The sequence below is a fragment of the Coregonus clupeaformis genome, chromosome 21 (assembly GCF_020615455.1).
Source record: "Coregonus clupeaformis isolate EN_2021a chromosome 21, ASM2061545v1, whole genome shotgun sequence".
Lineage (NCBI taxonomy): Eukaryota > Metazoa > Chordata > Actinopteri > Salmoniformes > Salmonidae > Coregonus > Coregonus clupeaformis.
Window position 1 is genome coordinate 55,829,996 of NC_059212.1, and position 21,863 is coordinate 55,851,858.

General features: G+C 46.8%; 1 protein-coding gene across 1 annotated transcript in view; it reads left to right on the top strand.

Annotated features, from left to right (window-relative positions):
• Positions 1-21,863, top strand: part of LOC121535459 (kelch-like protein 24) — a 43,163-nt gene that overhangs the window by 10,192 nt on the left and 11,108 nt on the right. The window contains exon 5 of the mRNA XM_041842553.2: positions 5,002-5,120. Within this exon, the coding sequence (XP_041698487.1) occupies positions 5,002-5,120 (119 nt within the window). The remainder of the gene's footprint in view (positions 1-5,001; positions 5,121-21,863) is intronic.

The window sequence follows — 21,863 nt, forward strand, 5'->3', positions numbered from 1 at the left end:
CATGGCATTATGTTTCAGCCAGCGTTTTCACAAAAAAATATTTTCTCAAAAAACGACTGGTTTCCACTATCCAGTCTATTCCTATGGGTGGACAGAAGGGGAATCAGAGGACTGGGACATACAGCATTGTCCATTGTTTGGTTTGTGTGACGTCAGGATCAAACACGAGCCTCTGTCTGTAGCCCCATCTGCCCAGTTGACAGCTGGCTGTTGATGTGTGGAGCATTTAATGATAGTAGTCACTCAGTGCCTCAGAGGTTTGTCTCAATGGACAACATGAATGCAACCAATAAACCGGCTTAGCTGAATACAAAAAAAGAAACCAACACATTTGTTTTTTTCTGGACAGCCTCTGAGGTCATGTTGCTGCTCGCTGCAGTACACAGCCAGCCTCTGAGGTCATGTTGCTGCTCGCTGCAGTACACAGCCAGCCTCTGAGGTCATGTTGCTGCTCGCTGCAGTACACAGCCAGCCTCTGAGGTCATGTTGCTGCTCACTGCAGGACACAGCCAGCCTCTGAGGTCATGTTGCTGCTCACTGCAGTACACAGCCAGCCTCTGAGGTCATGTTGCTGCTCACTGCAGTACACAGACAGCCTCTGAGGTCATGTTGCTGCTCCCTGCAGTACACAGACAGCCTCTGAGGTCATGTTGCTGCTCGCTGCAGTACACAGCCAGCCTCTGAGGTCATGTTGCTGCTCGCTGCAGTACACAGCCAGCCTCTGAGGTCATGTTGCTGCTCGCTGCAGTACACAGCCAGCCTCTGAGGTCATGTTGCTGCTCACTGCAGGACACAGCCAGCCTCTGAGGTCATGTTGCTGCTCACTGCAGTACACAGCCAGCCTCTGAGGTCATGTTGCTGCTCACTGCAGTACACAGACAGCCTCTGAGGTCATGTTGCTGCTCCCTGCAGTACACAGACAGCCTCTGAGGTCATGTTGCTGCTCGCTGCAGTACACAGCCAGCCTCTGAGGTCATGTTGCTGCTCGCTGCAGTACACAGCCAGCCTCTGAGGTCATGTTGCTGCTCACTGCAGGACACAGCCAGCCTCTGAGGTCATGTTGCTGCTCACTGCAGTACACAGCCAGCCTCTGAGATCATGTTGCTGCTCACTGCAGTACACAGCCAGCCTCTGAGGTCATGTTGCTGCTCCCTGCAGGACACAGCCAGCCTCTGAGGTCATGTTGCTGCTCACTGCAGGACACAGCCAGCCTCTGAGGTCATGTTGCTGCTCACTGCAGTACACAGCCAGCCTCTGAGGTCATGTTGCTGCTCACTGCAGTACACAGACAGCCTCTGAGGTCATGTTGCTGCTCACTGCAGTACACAGACAGCCTCTGAGATCATGTTGCTGCTCGCTGCAGTACACAGCCAGCCTCTGAGGTCATGTTGCTGCTCACTGCAGTACACAGACAGCCTCTGAGGTCATGTTGCTGCTCGCTGCAGTACACAGCCAGCCTCTGAGGTCATGTTGCTGCTCACTGCAGGACACAGCCAGCCTCTGAGGTCATGTTGCTGCTCACTGCAGTACACAGACAGCCTCTGAGGTCATGTTGCTGCTCGCTGCAGTACACAGCCAGCCTCTGAGGTCATGTTGCTGCTCGCTGCAGTACACAGAAAGCCTCTGAGGTCATGTTGCTGCTCGCTGCAGGACACAGCCAGCCTCTGAGGTCATGTTGCTGCTCACTGCAGGACACAGCCAGCCTCTGAGGTCATGTTGCTGCTCACTGAAGGACACAGCCAGCCTCTGAGGTCATGTTGCTGCTCGCTGCAGTACACAGACAGCCTCTGAGGTCATGTTGCTGCTCGCTGCAGTACACAGCCAGCCTCTGAGGTCATGTTGCTGCTCGCTGCAGTACACAGCCAGCCTCTGAGGTCATGTTGCTGCTCGCTGCAGTACACAGCCAGCCTCTGAGGTCATGTTGCTGCTCACTGCAGGACACAGCCAGCCTCTGAGGTCATGTTGCTGCTCACTGCAGTACACAGCCAGCCTCTGAGGTCATGTTGCTGCTCACTGCAGTACACAGCCAGCCTCTGAGGTCATGTTGCTGCTCCCTGCAGTACACAGACAGCCTCTGAGGTCATGTTGCTGCTCGCTGCAGTACACAGCCAGCCTCTGAGGTCATGTTGCTGCTCGCTGCAGTACACAGCCAGCCTCTGAGGTCATGTTGCTGCTCACTGCAGGACACAGCCAGCCTCTGAGGTCATGTTGCTGCTCACTGCAGTACACAGCCAGCCTCTGAGATCATGTTGCTGCTCACTGCAGTACACAGCCAGCCTCTGAGGTCATGTTGCTGCTCCCTGCAGGACACAGCCAGCCTCTGAGGTCATGTTGCTGCTCACTGCAGGACACAGCCAGCCTCTGAGGTCATGTTGCTGCTCACTGCAGTACACAGCCAGCCTCTGAGGTCATGTTGCTGCTCACTGCAGTACACAGACAGCCTCTGAGGTCATGTTGCTGCTCACTGCAGTACACAGACAGCCTCTGAGATCATGTTGCTGCTCGCTGCAGTACACAGCCAGCCTCTGAGGTCATGTTGCTGCTCACTGCAGTACACAGACAGCCTCTGAGGTCATGTTGCTGCTCGCTGCAGTACACAGCCAGCCTCTGAGGTCATGTTGCTGCTCACTGCAGGACACAGCCAGCCTCTGAGGTCATGTTGCTGCTCACTGCAGTACACAGACAGCCTCTGAGGTCATGTTGCTGCTCGCTGCAGTACACAGCCAGCCTCTGAGGTCATGTTGCTGCTCGCTGCAGTACACAGAAAGCCTCTGAGGTCATGTTGCTGCTCGCTGCAGGACACAGCCAGCCTCTGAGGTCATGTTGCTGCTCACTGCAGGACACAGCCAGCCTCTGAGGTCATGTTGCTGCTCACTGCAGGACACAGCCAGCCTCTGAGGTCATGTTGCTGCTCGCTGCAGTACACAGACAGCCTCTGAGGTCATGTTGCTGCTCGCTGCAGTACACAGCCAGCCTCTGAGGTCATGTTGCTGCTCGCTGCAGTACACAGACAGCCTCTGAGGTCATGTTGCTGCTCGCTGCAGGACACAGCCAGCCTCTGAGGTCATGTTGCTGCTCACTGCAGGACACAGACAGCCTCTGAGGCTCTATAGACACCCTTTCTTAATTATGGCTAAACACCCATTCTAAGACCAACAGACTGTGACGGATTGAGAAATAATTTCATTTCATTGTTAGAAGATAAGCTCTAGCAGTTGGAGCAGGTGTGGAGGAGTGAAATGAAGATGGGACTTCTGATCTTAATGTTTACCAGCTTAGCAATTATATTTGATGTATCATATATTGTCATTAAGACATGCATAATTATACTTGTCAATGTTATGAATATGTCTTTATGTCACCATAGGACTTATCATCTGGTTTTGTTGCTTCCCGCTGGGCACAGATGTCAATTCAATGTCTATTCCACGTTGGTTCAACGTGATTTCATTGAAATTAAGTGGACACAATGTTGATACAACCAGTGTGTGCCCAGTGGGATGTTATTGTTCATATTGTTGTTTTGGGATTCTGTTGAGGCTGAGTCTGGCTAACATGCATGACCCCCTGGTTAATCGTTTCTCCTCTACTCTCTCTCTCTCAACACAGCTTCACAAACACTGAACCATCTGTTTGTTTAGAAGAAATCAGTTTGCCCTGAGCCAGTAGGATGATTCTGATGAGGGTTTTCTTTCTGTGACACTCAGCATTCATGTCAATCTCCCAACATCTTCATATCAAGTCAGAGGGAACTCATGTACAGGGAAAAACTTGACCTATTTCACGACTTCTCTCAAAAACATAGAGTCATGTTAAACATGAAAACAGTCAAACATGATTTGTTGAACTGTCCGTTTACCCTGCATCTATTCCATTGTTTCTATTGTGTTAGCAAAAAAGTCCTGTTGGTTTAGTGATGTCTTTGTTTTCACAAGGATCAGTGGGGCCTTTTGATTGACTCAGGCTGTAAAGGAACAGCAGGCAGGTGCTGAGGGAGGGAGGGAGGGAGGGAGGGAGGGAGGGAGGAGAGAGAGAGAGAGAGAGAGAGAGAGAGAGAGAGAGAGAGAGAGAGAGAGAGAGAGAGAGAGCGAGAGAGAGGAATGGAAGGAGAGAGAGAGAGAGCAATCGAGCGAGTGATGAAGGGAAGGAGAGAGCGAGCGATAGCGAGAGGGAGAGAAAGAGGGAGGGAGTGAGGTGTTGTGTCAGAGCTTGCTAGCAACGTGTCTGCAACCTGGTTGGTTTAACTACACATGTTGTTGTTGCTTCTTGCTGAGGAGAAGAGAAAAAAAACAGTTCCTTAAAGTACATGTTTGCCCAGAGACAGGGAGTAGAGAAAATCATCCAACTGCTGCTTTATAAAGAAGTGTAATAGGCCAGGGTGTGTGTCTGTGTGTGTCTCTGTGTGTGTTTATGTGCTATACGTGTGTGTTGTAATTTCTTCTTTTTTTTATCAGGTTGCGTGTGTGTATGCGTGTGTTTTGTTTGCTTCGTGTCAGAGTAGACTTTGATTAGCAGGATTACCCATGAAGCCTAGCTCAAACTTTTAACTCAGATTAGACAGAGTCAGCTGTGCCTCACTAAATGTGACCTTGACATTTGAGCCCAAATACATAACCCATGCACAGTTTGGATGTTGTTCAAGATCAACTCAAGATCAACTTGGATTGAATTGGACAGATTTTAGGATTGATGCTTGCTTTGTTTTTTTTGTTGGTCTCAGACAAAACAGTTTTCAGATGAGTAAAAACAGCCGAAGAAGACAATGACAAGACAACACAATGACAAAGTTGAAACACTGTTGTAGTAGAGGTGGTTCGGTGAACTACACTCTCACAAGATGAGTCACCTTGCCTGAGACCTTTGTGCTACCTCCCAGTGTTAATGCCTAGGCTTTAGCTCATTGGGCTAACACCGACCAGAGTCACGCAGACTCAAGGCTAACAGTGTTGTGTGTGTGTGTGTGTGTGTGTGTCTGTGTTTGTGTGTGTGTGTGTGTTCCAGGGGGTCGTATCAACGGCAGAGACGTGTGGATGTACAACTCCCAGCTCAACCTGTGGATCAGAGTGGCTTCACTCAACAAGGGACGCTGGAGACACAAGATGGCCGTCCTACTGGGGAAGGTAAGCAGATGACCTAACCACCCTTTATTTACTAATCTTTCTGTTTATTGATGTATTCATTGTCCCCACGTTGAAATCGAGGAGGGGACTGTGGATCTGTCTCCGTCTGTTAGAACGTTTGTACGCTCGTCACACGCCATATCTCAGACAGCACTGGCCCGATTTTTACCAAACTTGTGTGAATGATGCATCCTGCCATAGAGATCCGGCATTTACAAAATTACACTGATTGGCCAGATGGTGACGCTTTAAAAAGCGATTGAAAATGCAAACTTTGAAAGGTCACGCCCCTCGCCCTGTTTGACCTAAAGTCATGACATTCGGTACATAGGTCCCTCTCCTCACAAGGAACACATTTGCCTCAGGGACCCATAAGATCCGCCATGATGGATTTTTCGCCATTTAGAATGTTGTGAAAAACACTTAAAACTCTACTCCTCTGGCAGCGAAGGACCGATATTTACGAAACTTGATATGTGGCATCTATGGACCCTCAACGCAATATTTTCCAGACTGGTACCTAAAACAACATGGCCACTATTGACCAATAAACATTCACATGGACGTGGTCTGGCACATAAATGCATATAAATCAGTCACAGATATTTGTATTGTAACACAATTTGGTACGGATGTTGCAAACACTGTCAAGACCCAACATGTTGCCTTGTTATTCATTATAATTATTCATTATTCACTATGTATTCTTTATATATCCATTATCGTTCTCAATGCTGGGCAAAGTACATATACAGTGGCTTGCGAAAGTATTCACCCCCCTTGGCATTTTCCCTATTTTGTTGCCTTACAACCTGGAATTAAAATTGATTTTTTGGGGGTTTGTATCATTTGATTTACACAACATGCCTACCACTTTGAAGATGCAAAATATTTTTTGTTGTGAAACAAACAAGAAATAAGACAAAAAAACTGAAAACTATTCACCCCCCCCCCCCAAGTCAATACTTTGTAGAGCCACCTTTTGCAGCAATTACAGCTGCAAGTCTCTTGGGGTATGTCTCTATAAGCTTGGCACATATAGCCACAGGGATTTTTGCCCATTCTTCAAGGCAAAACTGCTCCATCTCCTTCAAGTTGGATGGGTTCCGCTGGTGTACAGCAATCTTTAAGTAATACCACAGATTCTCAATTGGATTGAGGTCTGGGCTTTGAATAGGCCATTCCAAGACATTTAAATGTTTCCCCTTAAACCACTCGAGTGTTGCTTTAGCAGTATGCTTAGGGTCATTATCCTGCTGGAAGTTGAACCTCCGTCCCAGTCTCAAATCTCTGGAAGACTGAAACAGGTTTCCCTCAAGAATTTCCCTGTATTTAGCACCATCCATCATTCCTTCAATTCTGACCAGTTTCCCAGTCCCTGCCGATGAAATACATAGTTTACGTTTACGTCATTTAGCAGACGCTCTTATCCAGAGCGACTTACAAATTGGTGCATTCACGTTATAGCCAGTGGGTTAACCACTTCACAATGTTTTTTTTTGTTTTTTTTTGGTGGGGGGGGTGGTGTTACATTATCTTATCCCAGCTATTCCTTAAAGAGGTGGGGTTTCAAATGTCTCCGGAAGGTGGTGAGTGACTCCGCTGTCCTGGCGTCGTGAGGGAGCTTGTTCCACCATTGGGGTGCCAGAGCAGCGAACAGTTTTGACTGGGCTGAGCGGGAACTGTGCTTCAGCAGAGGTAGGGGAGCCAGCAGGCCAGAGGTGGATGAACGCAATGCCCTCGTTTGGGTGTAGGGACTGATCAGAGCCTGAAGGTACGGAGGTGCCGTTCCCCTCACAGCTCCGTAGGCAAGCACCATGGTCTTGTAGCAGATGCGAGCTTCAACTGGAAGCCAGTGGAGTGTGCGGAGGAGCGGGGTGATGTGAGAGAACTTGGGAAGGTTGAACACCAGACGGGCTGCGGCATTCTGGATGAGTTGTAGGGGTTTAATGGCACAGGCAGGGAGCCCAGCTGTCACGCCCTGGCTCTGGGGACACTGTTATGTTGAGCCAGGGTGTGTATTCTATGTTTGTATTTCTATGTTGGCCTGAGTGACTCCCAATCAGAGGCAACGAGTGTCAGCTGGTTGTCTCTGATTGGGAGCCATATTTAACTGTCTGTCTTTCACTTTGTGTTTGTGGTTTCTTGTTCGTGTTGGTTTGTGTTTAAACCATAGACGTCACGTTTTTTCGTTTGTTGTTTTGATCGTGTGATCATTTAATAAATATAATATGTTCACCTTCAACGCTGCACATTGGTCTCTCCCTGACGATCGTGACAGAAGAAACCACCAAAACCGGACCAAGCAGCGTGTCCAGGAGCCATCGCTAGCAGATCTCCGTGGCAACCTCGACTGGGTCAAGCCTAGTGAGGAGCAGAGAGGGTGGACTTGGGAACAGTTGAGGAAGAGCTTCGACTGGGTCAAGCCCATTGAGGAGCTGAATAGCGGGAGTTGGAGACAGAGGAGCGAGAGTTGGGCGAAAACGATAGAGGCCTGGCCCACGGGGAGGAGAGACCCCCAGAAAATTTTTAGGGGGGGGCTCACGACGTCGGGGCAGCAGGAGGCCGCGATAGAGCGGTCCAGCGGGTTGGCAGAGGAGGCCGCCAGGTTACGGGGGCCACTGGTCGAAGAGGGGATGGAAGGTGGAGAGGCACGGCGAGAGGTACTGGGGTGTGTTACCAGTCCGGTCCGGCCCGTTCCAGATCCCGGTGTAGGGCCAGTGGTGTGTGTCCCCAGTACGGTCCGGTCTGTTCCTGCTCCCCGCACCAAGTCTGTGGTGTGTTTCGTCAGCCCTGTCCGGCCCGTTCCTGCTCTCCGCACCAAGTCTGTGGTGCGCGTCGCCAGCCCAGTCCGGCCCATTCCTGCTCCCCGCACCAAGTCTGTGGTGCGTCTCGTCAGCCCGGCTCGGCCCATTCCTGCTCCCCGCACCAAGTCAGTGGTGCGCTTCGTCAGCCCGGCTCGGCCCATTCCTGCTCCTCGCACCAAGTCTGTGGTGCGTTTCGTCAGCCCGGCTCGGCCCATTCCTGCTCCCCGCACCAAGTCTGTGGTGCGTTTCGTCAGCCCTGTCCGGCCCATTCCTGCTCTCCGCACCAAGTCTGTGGTGCGCGTCGCCAGCCCAGTCCGGCCCATTCCTGCTCCCCGCACCAAGTCTGTGGTGCGTTTCGTCAGCCCTGTCCGGCCCGTTCCTGCTCTCCGCACCAAGTCTGTGGTGCGCGTCGCCAGCCCAGTCCGGCCCATTCCTGCTCCCCGCACCAAGTCTGTGGTGCGTTTCGTCAGCCCTGTCCGGCCCGCTCCTGCTCCCCACACCAAGCCAGTGGTGTGCGTCGTCAGTCCAGCACGGCCCGTGCCTGTTCCCCACACCAAGCCAGTGGTGTGCGTCGTCAGTCCGGCACGGCCCGTGCCTGTTCCACTGGTGCCTGGTCCGGCACCGGTCAGATGCGTTACGCCGGAGCTAGAGCAATCCGCTCCATCAGTGTGCAGTCCAGCTCCGGCCAGCGGGGCCAGACCGGACCAGGGGTACTTTGGGGGGTTGGAGAGGGAGTGGGGATCAGGCCCGAGCCGGATCCGCCGCCAAGGCGGAGTGCCCACCCGGTCCCTCCCCTGTGGTATTTAGTTGGCGCGGTCGGAGTCCGCGCCTTTAGGGGGGGGTACTGTCACGCCCTGGCTCTGGGGACACTGTTATGTTGAGCCAGGGTGTGTATTCTATGTTTGTATTTCTATGTTGGCCTGAGTGACTCCCAATCAGAGGCAACGACTGTCAGCTGGTTGTCTCTGATTGGGAGCCATATTTAACTGTCTGTCTTTCACTTTGTGTTTGTGGTTTCTTGTTCGTGTTGGTTTGTGTTTAAACCATAGACGTCACGTTTTTTCGTTTGTTGTTTTGATCGTGTGATCATTTAATAAATATAATATGTTCACCTTCAACGCTGCGCATTGGTCTCTCCCTGACGATCGTGACACCAGCCAACAGCGAGTTGCAGTAATCCAGACGGGAGATGACAAGTGCCTGGATTAGGACCTGTGCCGCTTCCTGTGTAAGGCAGGGTCGTACTCTCCGAATGTTGTAGAGCATGAACCTACAGGATCGGGTCACCGCCTTGATGTAAGCGGAGAACGACAGGGTGTTGTCCAGGGTCACGCCAAGGCTCTTCGCACTCTGGGAGGAGAACACAACGGAGTTGTCAACCGTGATGGCGAGATCATGGAACGGGCAGTCCTTCCCCGGGAGGAAGAGCAGCTCCGTCTTGCCAGGGTTCAGCTTGAAGTGGTGATCCGTCATCCATACTGATATGTCTGCCAGACATGCAGAGATGCGATTCGCCACCTGGTTATCAGAAGGGGGAAAGGAGAAGATTAGTTGTGTGTCGTCTGCATAGCAATGATAGGAGAGGCCATGTGAGGATATGACAGAGCCAAGTGACTTGGTGTATAGCGAGAATAGGAGAGGGCCTAGAACTGAGCCCTGGGGGACACCAGTGGTGAGAGCACGTGGTGCGGAGACAGCTTCTCGCCACGCCACTTGGTAGGAGCGACCGGTCAGGTAGGATGCAATCCAAGAGTGAGCCGCGCCGGAGATGCCCAGCTCGGAGAGGGTGGAGAGGAGGATCTGATGGTTCACAGTATCAAAGGCAGCAGACAGGTCTAGAAGGACAAGAGCAGAGGAGAGAGAGTTAGCTTTAGCAGTGCGGAGAGCCTCCGTGACACAGAGAAAAGCAGTCTCAGTTGAATGACCAGTCTTGAAACCTGACTGGTTTGGATCAAGAAGGTCATTCTGAGAGAGATAGCAAGAGAGTTGGCTAAAGACGGCACGCTCAATGGTTTTGGAGAGAAAAGAAAGAAGGGATACTGGTCTGTAGTTGTTGACATCAGAGCGATCGAGTGTTGGTTTTTTGAGAAGGGGTGCAACTCTCGCTCTCTTGAAGACGGAAGGGACATAGCCAGCGGTCAAGGATGAGTTGATCAGCGAGGTGAGGTAAGGGAGAAGGTCACCGGAGATGGTCTGGAGAAGAGAGGAGGGGATAGGGTCAAGCGGGCAGGTTGTTGGGCGGCCGGCCGTCACAAGTCGCAAGATTTTATCTGGAGAGAGAGGGGAGAAAGAAGTCAAAGCATAGGGTTGACGAAGTCATCCACAGAGAGGGAGGAGGGGGGGGGGATTCAGCAGAGAGGAGAAGGTGGCAAAGAGCTTCCTAGGGTTAGAGGCAGATGCTTGGAATTTAGAGTGGTAGAAAGTGGCCTTAGCAGCAGAAACAGATGAAGAAAATGTAGAGAGGAGGGAGTGAAAAGAAGACAGGGTGGTAGAAAGTGGCCTTAGCAGCAGAAACAGATGAAGAAAATGTAGAGAGGAGGGAGTGAAAAGAAGACAGGTCCGCAGGGAGTCTAGTTTTCCTCCATTTCCGCTCGGCCGCCCTGTTCTGTGAGCTCGCAATGAGTCATCAAGCCACGGAGCTGGAGGGGAGGACCGAGCCGGCCGGGAGGATAGGGTACATAGAGAGTCAAAGGATGCAGAAAGGGAGGAGAGGAGGGTTGAGGAGGCAGAATCAGGAGATTGGAGGGAGAAGGATTGAGCAGAGGGAAGAGATGATAGGATGGAAGAGGAGAGAGTAGCGGGAGAGAGAGAGCGAAGGTTGCGACGGCGCATTACCATCTGAGTAGGGGCAGAGTGAGTAGTGTTGGAGGAGAGCGAGAGAGAAAAGGATACAAAGTAGTGGTCGGAGACATGGAGGGGAGTTGCAGTGAGATTAGCAGAAGAACAGCATCTAGTAAAGATGAGGTCAAGCGTATTGCCTGCCTTGTGAGTAGGGGGGGACGGTGAGAGGGTGAGGTCAAAAGAGGAGAGGAGTGGAAAGAAGGAGGCAGAGAGAAATGAGTCAAAGGTAGACGTAGGGAGGTTGAAGTCCCCCATAACTGTGAGGGGTGAGCCATCCTCAGGAAAGGAACTTATCAAGGCATCAAGCTCATTGATGAACTCTCCAAGGGAACCTGGAGGGCGATAAATGATAAAGATGTTAAGCTTGAATGGGTTAGTGACTGTGACAGCATGGAATTCAAATGAGGAGATAGACAGATGGGTCAGGGGAAAAATAGAGAAAGTCCACTTGGGAGAGATGAGGATTCCTGTGCCACCACCCCGCTGACCAGATGCTCTCGGGGTATGCGAGAACACATGGTCAGACGAGGAGAGAGCAGTAGGAGTAGCAGTGTTCTCAGTGGTAATCCATGTTTCCGTCAGCGCCAAGAAGTCGAGGGACTGGAGGGGAGCATAGGCTGAGATTAACTCTGCCTTGTTGGCAGCAGAACGGCAGTTCCAGAGGCTGCCTGAGACCTGGAACTCCAAGTGGGTGGTGCGTGCAGGGACCACCAGGTTAGAGAGGCAGCAGCCACGCGGTGTGAGGCGTTTGTATAGCCTGTACGGAGAGGAGAGAACAGGGATAGACAGAGGCATAGTTGACAGGCTGCAGAAAATGGCTACAATAATGCAAAGGAGATCGGAATGAAATGAACTAAACATCTGGGAAAGGAGAGAGCGGGGCCTCCCTCACCACAACACCCAAATATAACTCTCCCAACTTCCACCTCAGAAACTATAATTGTTGTAAACTACAGCGGTTCAATGTTTTCTAGGAATAGACTAACTTAGTTTATTCAGCTAGCTGACTAGGTACAGTATTCTTCCGTGAAAATCGTCCAGGGCACCTAGCCATAAGATGCCGCAGCCAGCTAGCATGCCGGACTCCAACAACACGGTTTAGCACCAATACTCTGCCACAACAAACCACCAGTGTGTCAGCACGCCAAGCAGATCGTTTGTGTCCGTGTCTAACGTTGTGGGTTAGTCCCGACAGCTTGAGCGAGTCCGTCGACAACTTATTCAGCCAGTTAGTTAGCTAGAATAGTTAGCATACTAGCTAGCCATTGCTTTCAGACAAAGAAGAAACCCCTCCTTTCACGGCACGAACACACAGAGAGAGCCAAACTAACGTTAACTAGTCACCCATGTCCCGAGTTCCTTGAACGACTATGGCTACCAAAAAACACAAATGTATGTTATGACTTACCCCTAGCAGCTACTGTTAGCTAGCCAAGTGCAAAGCTAGCCACTGAATTGACTCAGCCAGTTCGCGTCTGTTCGCGAGGTCGTTCCAGCTATTGTATACTAGTTGCTATCCAGGTAGCAACAAGCTAGCTAAATTTCAAGCACAGTAGCCACTTACTACCTAGCGTTAACGGTTCAGACAATGAGGTTAGAAAACAGCTGAATGGTAGGCAATTATTGTATGTAACTATTGTAGGCAGCCAGCTGGCATAATTACAGGCACTCTCAGGCGTAAAACAACTATACTGTTGCTAATAGTTGCCAGTAGCTATCCGCCAGCTAGTCCAGGTGGTGGTTTAGCCAGCTAGCTTCGTGCTACGCCGGGCTCAGCCGAATACAATACTAACCTACAATAATTACATACAACAACCCACGATAACTACCTACAATACCTAACTACAATCTAAATACATCGTTTTAGCCTTACTCGACAAAGCCCAAACTATGTATAAAGCCAAGCTTACCCAACTACCTCACCCGACGACGACCTCACCCTTTGCCTGACCAGCTCCTCTCTCATCCCCACAGCATGATGCTGCAACCACCATGCTTCACTGTGGGGATGGTGTTCTCGGGGTGATGAGAGGTGTTGGGTTTGCGCCAGACATAGCATTTTCCTTGATAGCCAAAAAGCTAAATTGTAGTCTCATCTGACCAGAGTACCTTCTTTCATATGTTTGGGGAGTCTCCCACATGCCTTTTGGCGAACACCAAACGTGTTTGCTTATTTTTTTCTTCAAGCAATGGCTTTTTTCTGGCCACTCTTCCGTAACGCCCAGCTCTGTGGAGTGTACGGCTTAAAGTGGTCCTATGGACAGATAGTCCAATCTCCGCTGTGGAGCTTTGCAGCTCCTTCAGGGTCTCTTTGTTGGCTCTCTGATTAATGCCCTCCTTGCCTGGTCTGTGAGTTTTGGTGGGTGGCCCTCTCTTGGCAGGTTTGTTGTGGTGCCATATTCTTTCCATTTTTTAATAATGGATTTAATGGTGCTCCCAACCCTGATCTGTACTTCTCCATAACTTTGTCCCTGACCTGTTTGGAGAGCTCCTTGGTCTTCATGGTGCCGCTTCCTTGGTGGTGCCCCTTGCTTAGTAGTGTTGCAGACTCTGGGGCCATTCAAAACAGGTGTATATATACTGAGATCATGTGACACTTAGATTGCACACAGGTGGACTTTATTTAACTAATTATGTGACTTCTGAAGGTAATTGGTTGCACCAGATCTTATTTAGGGGCTTCATAGCAAAGGGGGTGAATACATATGCACGCACCACTTTTCCGTTATTTATTTTTTGGAATTTATTGAAACAAGTAATTTTTTTTATTTCACTTCACCAATTTGGACTATTTTGTGTTTGTCCATTACATGAAATCCAAATAAAAATCCATTTAAATTACAGGTTGTAATGCAACAAAATAGGAAAAACGCCAAGGGGGATGAATACTTTTGCAAGGCACTGTATACGATCTTAATTTGATCACTTTTTTTTTGCTGAGGATTTTCTTGCAACGGAGGAAATTCAGATTTTTGATATTTAGTATTTTATAAGGATCCCCATTAGCTGTTGAAAGCAGCTACTTTTCCTGGGGTCCAAAAATAGAAAAGAAGGCATAGAGAGCTGCCCTGCTGTACACCCTACATGTTTGGCATTAGAGAAGATTAAAAAACCATAAAACATATGTTTTCTCAACAATAGGTTATGGTCAATAATATCAAAGGCTGCACTGAAATCTAACAGTACAGCTCCCACAATCTTCTTATTATCAATTTCTTTCAACCAATCATCAGTCATTTGTGTCAGTGCAGTACATGTTGAGTGCCCTTCTCTATAAGCATGCTGAAAGTCTGTTGTCAATTTGTTTACAGAGAAATAGCATTGTATTTGGTCTAACACCAACTTTTCCAACAGTTTGCTAAGAGCTGGCAGCAAGCTGATACAGTTGAAGTCGGAAGTTTACATACACCTTAGCCAAATACCTTTAAACTCAGTTTTTCACAATTCCTGACATTTAATCTTTGTAAAATGTCCCTGTCTTAGGTCAGTTAGGATCACCACTTTATTTTAAGAATGTGAAATGTCAGAATAATAGTAGAGAGAATGATTTATTTCAGCTTTTATTTATTTAATCACATTCCCAGTGGGTCAGAAGTTTACATACACTCAATTAGTATTTGGTAGCATTGCCTTTAAATTGTTTAACTTGGGTCAAACATTTTGGGTAGCCTTCCACAAGCTTCCCACAATAACATTTTTACATTTTACATGTTTAGTCATTTAGCAGACGCTCTTATCCAGAGCGACTTACAGGAGCAATTAGGGTTAAGTGCCTTGCTCAAGGGCACATCGACAGATTTTTCACCTAGTCAGCTCGGGGATTAGAACCAGAGACCTTTTGGTTACTGGCACAACGCTCTTAACCACTAAGCTACCTGCCGCCCCAATAAGTTGGGTGAATTTTGGCCCATTCCTCCTGACAGAGCTGGTGTAACTGAGTCAGGTTTGTAGGCCTCCTTGCTCGCACACGCTTTTTCAGTTCTGCCCACACTGTCTATAGGATTGAGGTCAGGGCTTTGTGATGGCCACTCCAATACCTTGACTTTGTTGTCCTTAAGCCATTTTGCCACAACTTTGGAAGTATGCTTGGGGTCATTGTCCATTTGGAAGACCCATTTGCGACCAAGCTTTAACTTCTTCCTGACTGATGTCTTGAGATGTTGCTTCAATATATCCACATCATTTTCCTTCCTCATGATGCCATCTAGCAAAGCACCCCCCCCACAGCATGATGCTGCCACCCCTGTGCTTCACGGTTGGGATGGTGTTCTTCGGCTTGCAAGCGTCCCCCTTTTTCCTCCAAACATAACGATGGTCATTATGGCCAAACAGTTATATTTGTGTTTCATCAGACCAGAGGACATTTCTCCAAAAAGTAAGATCTTTGTCCCCATGTCCCCAGCATCTTCACAAGGTCATTTGCTGTTGTTCTGGGATTGATTTGCACTTTTCGCACCAAAGTATGTTCATCTCTAGGAGACAGAACGCGTCTCCTTCCTGAGCGGTATGACGGCTGCGTGGTCCCATGGTGTTTATACTTGCGTGCTATTGTTTGTACAGATGAACGTGGTACCTTCAGGCGTTTGGAAATTGCTCCCAAGGATGAACCAGACTTGTGGAGGTCTACAATGTTTTTTTCTGAGGTCTTGGCTGATTTCTTTTGATTTTCCATGATGTCAAGCAAAGAGGCACTGAGTTTGAAGGTAGGCCTTGAAATACATCCACAGGTACACCTTCAATTGACTCAAATGATGTCAATTAGCCTATCAGAAGCTTCTAATGCCATGACATCATTTCCTGGAATTTTCCAAGCTGTTTAAAGGCACAGTCAACTTAGTTTATGTAAACTTCTGACCCACTGGAATTGTGATACAGTGAATTATAAGTGAAATAATCTGTCTGTAAACAATTCTTGGAAAAATGACTTTGTGGAGTGGTTGAAAAATGAGTTTTAATGACTCCAACCTAAGTGTATGTAAACTTCCGACTTCAACTGTAGGTCTGCTGTTAGAACCAGTAAAAGCTGCTTTACCACTCTTGGGTAGCGAAATGACTTTGGCTTCCCTCCAGATGAGCTTCATGATTTACATACGTTAACTGAAAACACGCAATAACACATTAGCAGTATTAACAGTTAATGTATTAACAGTTATTAACATATTAACAGTCTTTAACTTTTCACGTAGCCTAATTTTTCCAGCTAATATCCTAACCACCGATCAAGCAACATTATGGACTAAACATTTAAATCCTGTTGCTGCAGGATTATTTTGCTGCGACAATACTGGTCAAATTAAGATCCTACATCTGTAACAGGTGATCTCCCTGTACCTCTCAATAGGATCATTTAGTCCTATTTGAACACCTGAAGGATGCATATTTCCTTTCTCCCCTTCCTTGAATCACTTATTTGACATATGATTGAGAAAGTACAGCAATATTGAATATTTGGACATAGCATTTGGACATAGCATAAGTGCTACTGAATGTGTGTGTTAATGAATCGGTACACTAGCAATGCCAGATGTTTTCCCTAACTACTAAGCCACACTGCTTGCAGCTACTGTATGGTACAGTAGGTATGGTAGCTGGCAGCATTTACTTAGCAGTTAGTATCTAGCATCGGGTGTGTCCATGGAAACAGTCAATTAGAGTGACTGCCAAGAAGAGAAAAAAAAACGTTACAGGAAGACAAGCAAATGTTACCTGGAAAATCAACTGTTGTGACAGAGCTGTTATCGCATAATTAATCCTGTATTTTTCATTGGCTGATGAAACAGTGATTGTTTTGCGGAAATTCCCACATTATGCTTACCTGGCCTAGTCTGAGTATCAGTCTCTTTGGCACATGACATGGAGTACAGGGAGTGGATTAGCTAAAGAGACTCGTACCCAGGCTATACCTGGCCTGATTATAACCTGAGGAATCACACAACTCTGTTGCACACCATAACGCATGATGACTGAGAAAGCATTGAAATGAATGGGGTTGAAACTGAAATGACTGAAATTACCTGAAATCAGCTGAAATCAACTGAAATTAAGAGGGTGTATTATAGTAGAATGAGGACGAGTGGATATGCAGTAGTTGTCCACTTCCTGGATGTGATATGTCATTGGTCAGCCACAGGCAGAGAAAAAAAGGTTAGTCATGTCCCCTCCCTCCATCCTCTTAAAAGGTGTCCCCTCCCCCCATCCTCTTAATAGGTGTACCCTCCCTCCATCCTTTTAAAAGGTGTACCTCCCCCCATCCTCTTAATAGGTGTCCCCTCCCCCCATCCTCTTTATAGGTGTCGCCTCCCCTTTATAGGTGTCCCCTCCCCCCATCCTCTTAATAGGTGTCCCCTCCCTCCATCCTCTTAATAGGTGTCCCCTCCCCCCATCCTCTTAATAGGTGTCCCCTCCCCCCATCCTCTTAATAGGTGTCCCCTCCCCCCATCCTCTTAATAGGTGTCCCCTCCCTCCATCCTCTTAATAGGTGTACCCTCCCCCATCCTCTTAATAGGTGTCCCCTCCCCCCATCCTCTTTATAGGTGTCCCCTCCCCCCATCCTCTTTATAGGTGTACCCTCCCCCCATCCTCTTTATAGGTGTACCCTCCCCCAATCTCTTTATAGGTGTCCCCTCCCCCCAATCTCTTTATAGGTGTCCCCTCCCCCCATCCTCTTAATAGGTGTCCCCTTCCCCCATCCTCTTAATAGGTGTCGCTTCCCCTTTATAGGTGTCCCCTCCCCCCATCCTCTTAATAGGTGTCGCCTCCCCTTTATAGGTGTCCCCTCCCCCCATCCTCTTAATAGGTGTCGCCTCCCCTTTATAGGTGTCCCCTCCCCCCATCCTCTTAATAGGTGTCGCCTCCCCTTTATAGGTGTCCCCTCCCCCCATCCTCTTTGGAAATGGTATCATCCATCCACACTGTTGAACTTCAGTGGCGACTCTAGTTTTCCGTTTCTGCCTTCTGGCTAATAATGACATCATGCCAGATGCATCTCAAGCTTCCCCCGGTCGCCTCCAGGCTCTACAAACAGCCACTTAAACTCAAACTTAAACTCAAACTTCCTGGAGCCATATAACCAGACTCATATTTATGGGAATTCCTCTTATATCTCCTACAGAGACAGGTTATGTCATATAGTTGCAAAACCATCAACTCAATCAACCTTTACAGACGGTTGAACTGTTGGCTTTGTGAGAGCATCTTTCTGCCATTTCAGCTGTTATGTATGAATTTAGCTGATTCCTAAAGCTAACTGCCATACTTGGTCCGATCCAACCCAGCTGCATTTCACCATGTCTCACTCTCCATCCCAGCTAAAACCATGACCATTACTTGCATCTTGCCAATGTGGGGTGAATTGGAGTGAAACAAATGTAACAGTGGGTCCAATTGATTAGTATTTGTTTCGTTTCGTCTGTGCCCAGTGATTTTCATTAGTAAATATCTCATTGGATCAGACGGTAACTGAAAACCTGACTAGTTCTCAACAGTGTCCTATTATAGTGAAATAGAATGGCAAGCTGACTGGAAACCATATCTGACCGGTTGTTTTAGCTGTGCCTTTGTTTTTAAAATATGTACTTTAATTGCTCTGGTGTGCCAGTTTCGCTGGTTACCTCACTGTGTAACACTGGTGTGTGTGTGTGTGTGTGTGTGTGTGTGTGTGTGTGTGTGCATGTTGTATAGCTGGTTACTTCATTATGCAGACTGGCCTCATTCAGGCCTTGAAGAGCGAGAGAAAGCCTGTTTGCGCAATCGCTGTAAATCACAACAAACCGCCCATGTTATGCCTTTGCTGACTGAGCCCATGTTGCACCAATTCAGCCCAAATTCTTCCAAGGGCCTTGTAGAGATGTGTGTGCATGTCGGACTCATGACATCTTCTGAGTTTACAGCCTGCTTTCTTTGACTCAGGCTATTAAAATGTTGTCTCCATTTAGTCATCTAGACATTTAGTCAGCGTTACTACCAGGTAATAACAGCATTCTTACACCAGTGGTCAGCATCTTCCAAGTCTCTCTCTGTCTCTCTGTCTCTCTCTCTCTCTCTCTCTCTCTCTCTCTCTCTCTCTCTCTCTCTCTCTCTCTCTCTCTCTCTCTCTCTCTCTCTCTCTCTCTCTCTCTCTCTCTCTCTCTCTCTCTCTCTCTCTCTCTCTCTCTCTCTCTCTCTCTCTCTCACACACACACATACACACAAAACACACACACACTTCAAAATAAATGATCCTGTATAACCTTGGATAAATCCCTATATGAGGTGTCTGTGGTCGTTTAGAACAGCTGCCTGCAACACACACATCTTTCATCCTTTTTTGTTGTTGTTGTAATCTATCTGTTCTCCTCTCTCTTTTCCGCTTTCTCTCTATTTTGCTATCTCTTTCCCTCTGTCTTTCTGTCTTTCTTTCTGTCTTTCTTTCTGTCTTTCTTTCTGTCTTTCTGTCTTTCTTTCTGTCTTTCTGTCTTTCTTTCTTTCTTTCTTTCTTTCTGTCTTTCTTTCTTTCTTTCTTTCTTTCTTTCTTTCTTTCTTTCTTTCTTTCTTTCTTTCTTTCTTTCTTTCTTTCTTTCTTTCTTTCTTTCTTTCTGTCTTTCTGTCTTTCTGTCTGTCTTCCTTTCTGTCTTTCTTTCTTTCTTTCTGTCTTTCTTTCTATCTTTCTGTCTTTCTTTCTTTCTTTCTTTCTTTCTTTCTTTCTTTCTTTCTGTCTGTCTGTCTTTCTGTCTTTCTTTCTTTCTGTCTTTCTTTTTTCTGTCTTTCTTTCTGTCTTTCTGTCTTTCTGTCTGTCTTTCTGTCTTTCTTTCTGTCTTTCTTTCTGTCTTTCTTTCTGTCTTTCTTTCTTTCTGTCTTTCTGTCTGTCTTTCTTTCTTTCTGTCTGTCTGTCTTCCTTTCTTTCTTTCTGTCTTTCTTTCTGTCTGTCTTTCTGTCTTTTTTTCTGTCTTTTTTTGTCTTTCTTTCTGTCTTTCTGTCTTTCTTTCTGTCTTTCCTTCTGTCTTTCTATCTGTCTTTCTGTCTGTCTTTCTTTCTTTCTTTCTGTCTTTCTGTCTGTCTTTCTTTCTGTATTTCTTTCTGTCTTTCTTTCTGTCTTTCTTTCTGTCTTTCATTCTGTATGTCTTTCTTTCTTTCTTTCTGTCTTTCTGTCTGTCTGTCTTCCTTTCTTTCTTTCTGTCTTTCTGTCTGTCTGTCTTTCTGTCTTTCTTTCTGTCTTTTTTTGTCTTTCTTTCTGTCTTTCCTTCTGTCTTTCTATCTGTCTTTCTGTCTGTATGTCTTTCTTTCTGTCTTTCTTTCTGTCTTTCTGTTTTTCTTTCTTTCTGTCTTTCTTTCAGTCTTTCTTTCTGTCCTTCTTTCTGTCTGTCTGTCTTTCTTTCTTTCTTTCTTTCTTTCTTTCTTTCTTTCTGTCTTTCTTTTTTTCTGTCTTTCTTTCTGTCTTTCCTTCTGTCTTTCTATCTGTCTTTCTGTCTGTATGTCTTTCTTTCTGTCTTTCTTTCTGTCTTTCTGTTTTTCTTTCTTTCTGTCTTTCTTTCAGTCTTTCTTTCTGTCCTTCTTTCTGTCTTTCTTTCTGTCTTTCTTTCTTTCTGTCTGTCTTTCTTTCTGTCTTTCTTTCTGTCTTTCTGTCTTTCTGTCTTTCTGTCTTTCTTTCTGTCTTTCTTTCTGTCTGTCTTTCTGTCTTTCTTTCTGTCTTTCTTTCTGTCTTTCTTTCTTTCTTTCTTTCTGTCTTTCTTTTTTCTTTCTTTCTTTCTTTCTTTCTTTCTTTCTTTCTTTCTTTCTTTCTTTCTTTCTTTCTTTCTTTCTTTCTTTCTTTCTTTCTTTCTTTCTTTCTATTTGTCCTTCTTTCTGTCTTTCTGTCTTTCTTTCTGTCTTTCTTTCTTTCTTTTTTTCCAGTTTTTTCTTTCTTTCTTTCTTTCTTTCTTTCTTTCTTTCTGTCTGTCTGTCTGTCTGTCTGTCTGTCTGTCTGTCTGTCTGTCTGTCTTTCTTTCTTTCTTTCTTTCTTTCTTTCTGTCTTTCTTTGTTCTCCCAGGACATTTTAAATTTGTAAAAAAAATTATGTTTTTAAAACTATTTTTTATCTTTTTGTGTCTGTCCATCTGTCCCTCTCTCTCTCTTTTTCTCTGTCTCTCTCTTCCTGACCACATCTGAGAGGGTGCTTGTTTCATGGCCTTAACGATTCTATCTATTCAACAAACCCATGTATTACTGTAGCTCTGTAGCTTAGTAAAGGGTTTGAACCATCGGAAAGAAAATATATTTTTACACCCCTTCTAACCTGTTTTTAATCTCTGTTCCCCCTTATCTCAAGCCCTCTATCTCTTCTGCCGTTATGGTTTTCCCATATGTTTGTTCCTCTTCTCAAAAGGCTGTCTGGATGAGTATAATGCTGTGTTGTTAGTAATTTCCTCTTTTGATTTTTGTTCCTATTGCTAGAGGGCTGGAGCCACCAACTTCCCTGCTGTTACTGTCCTTCTGTATGCTGTTATTTTGGATTTCTCCAAAGAGGAGTTATAAAGAGATCAAATGGAATACATTGTGCAGACTCATTGGCATCACATACCGTTTTGAGCTGACCCTTGGATGGCATTGTAACCCAATTTTTTTTATAGAAATGATACACACACACACGCACACACACATACACACACACACACAATTGTAGGAGCTGTGCGTTGTGACTGCCGTCCCTGTCTGCCTCCCAAATGGCACCCTATTTCTTATTTAGTGCACTACTTTTGACCATGGGATCATAAGCCTCTGGTCAAAAGTAGTGCACTAAATAGGAAAAAGGGCACAGTTTTCGACACAGTCCCTAACATCCTGCTGGACTGGCTTCCTGCCAGACACAGTAATGTAGGTCAGCTCTTGTTTTCCTCTCTCTGGAACATGCTGTGCCCATCCACAGCTGTCCTCCTCTCTCCCACTGATGCTGCACTGTGTTGGACATGTTTAACTATACTGGATCAGAAGTCCCCACAAGAATAGTAAACAAACAAAAAATCTACATTTTACATTTTAGTCATTTAGCAGACGCTCTTATCCAGAGCGACTTACAGTTAGTGAGTGCATACATTATTTTTTTATTTTTTCATACTGGCCCCCCGTGGGAATCGAACCCACA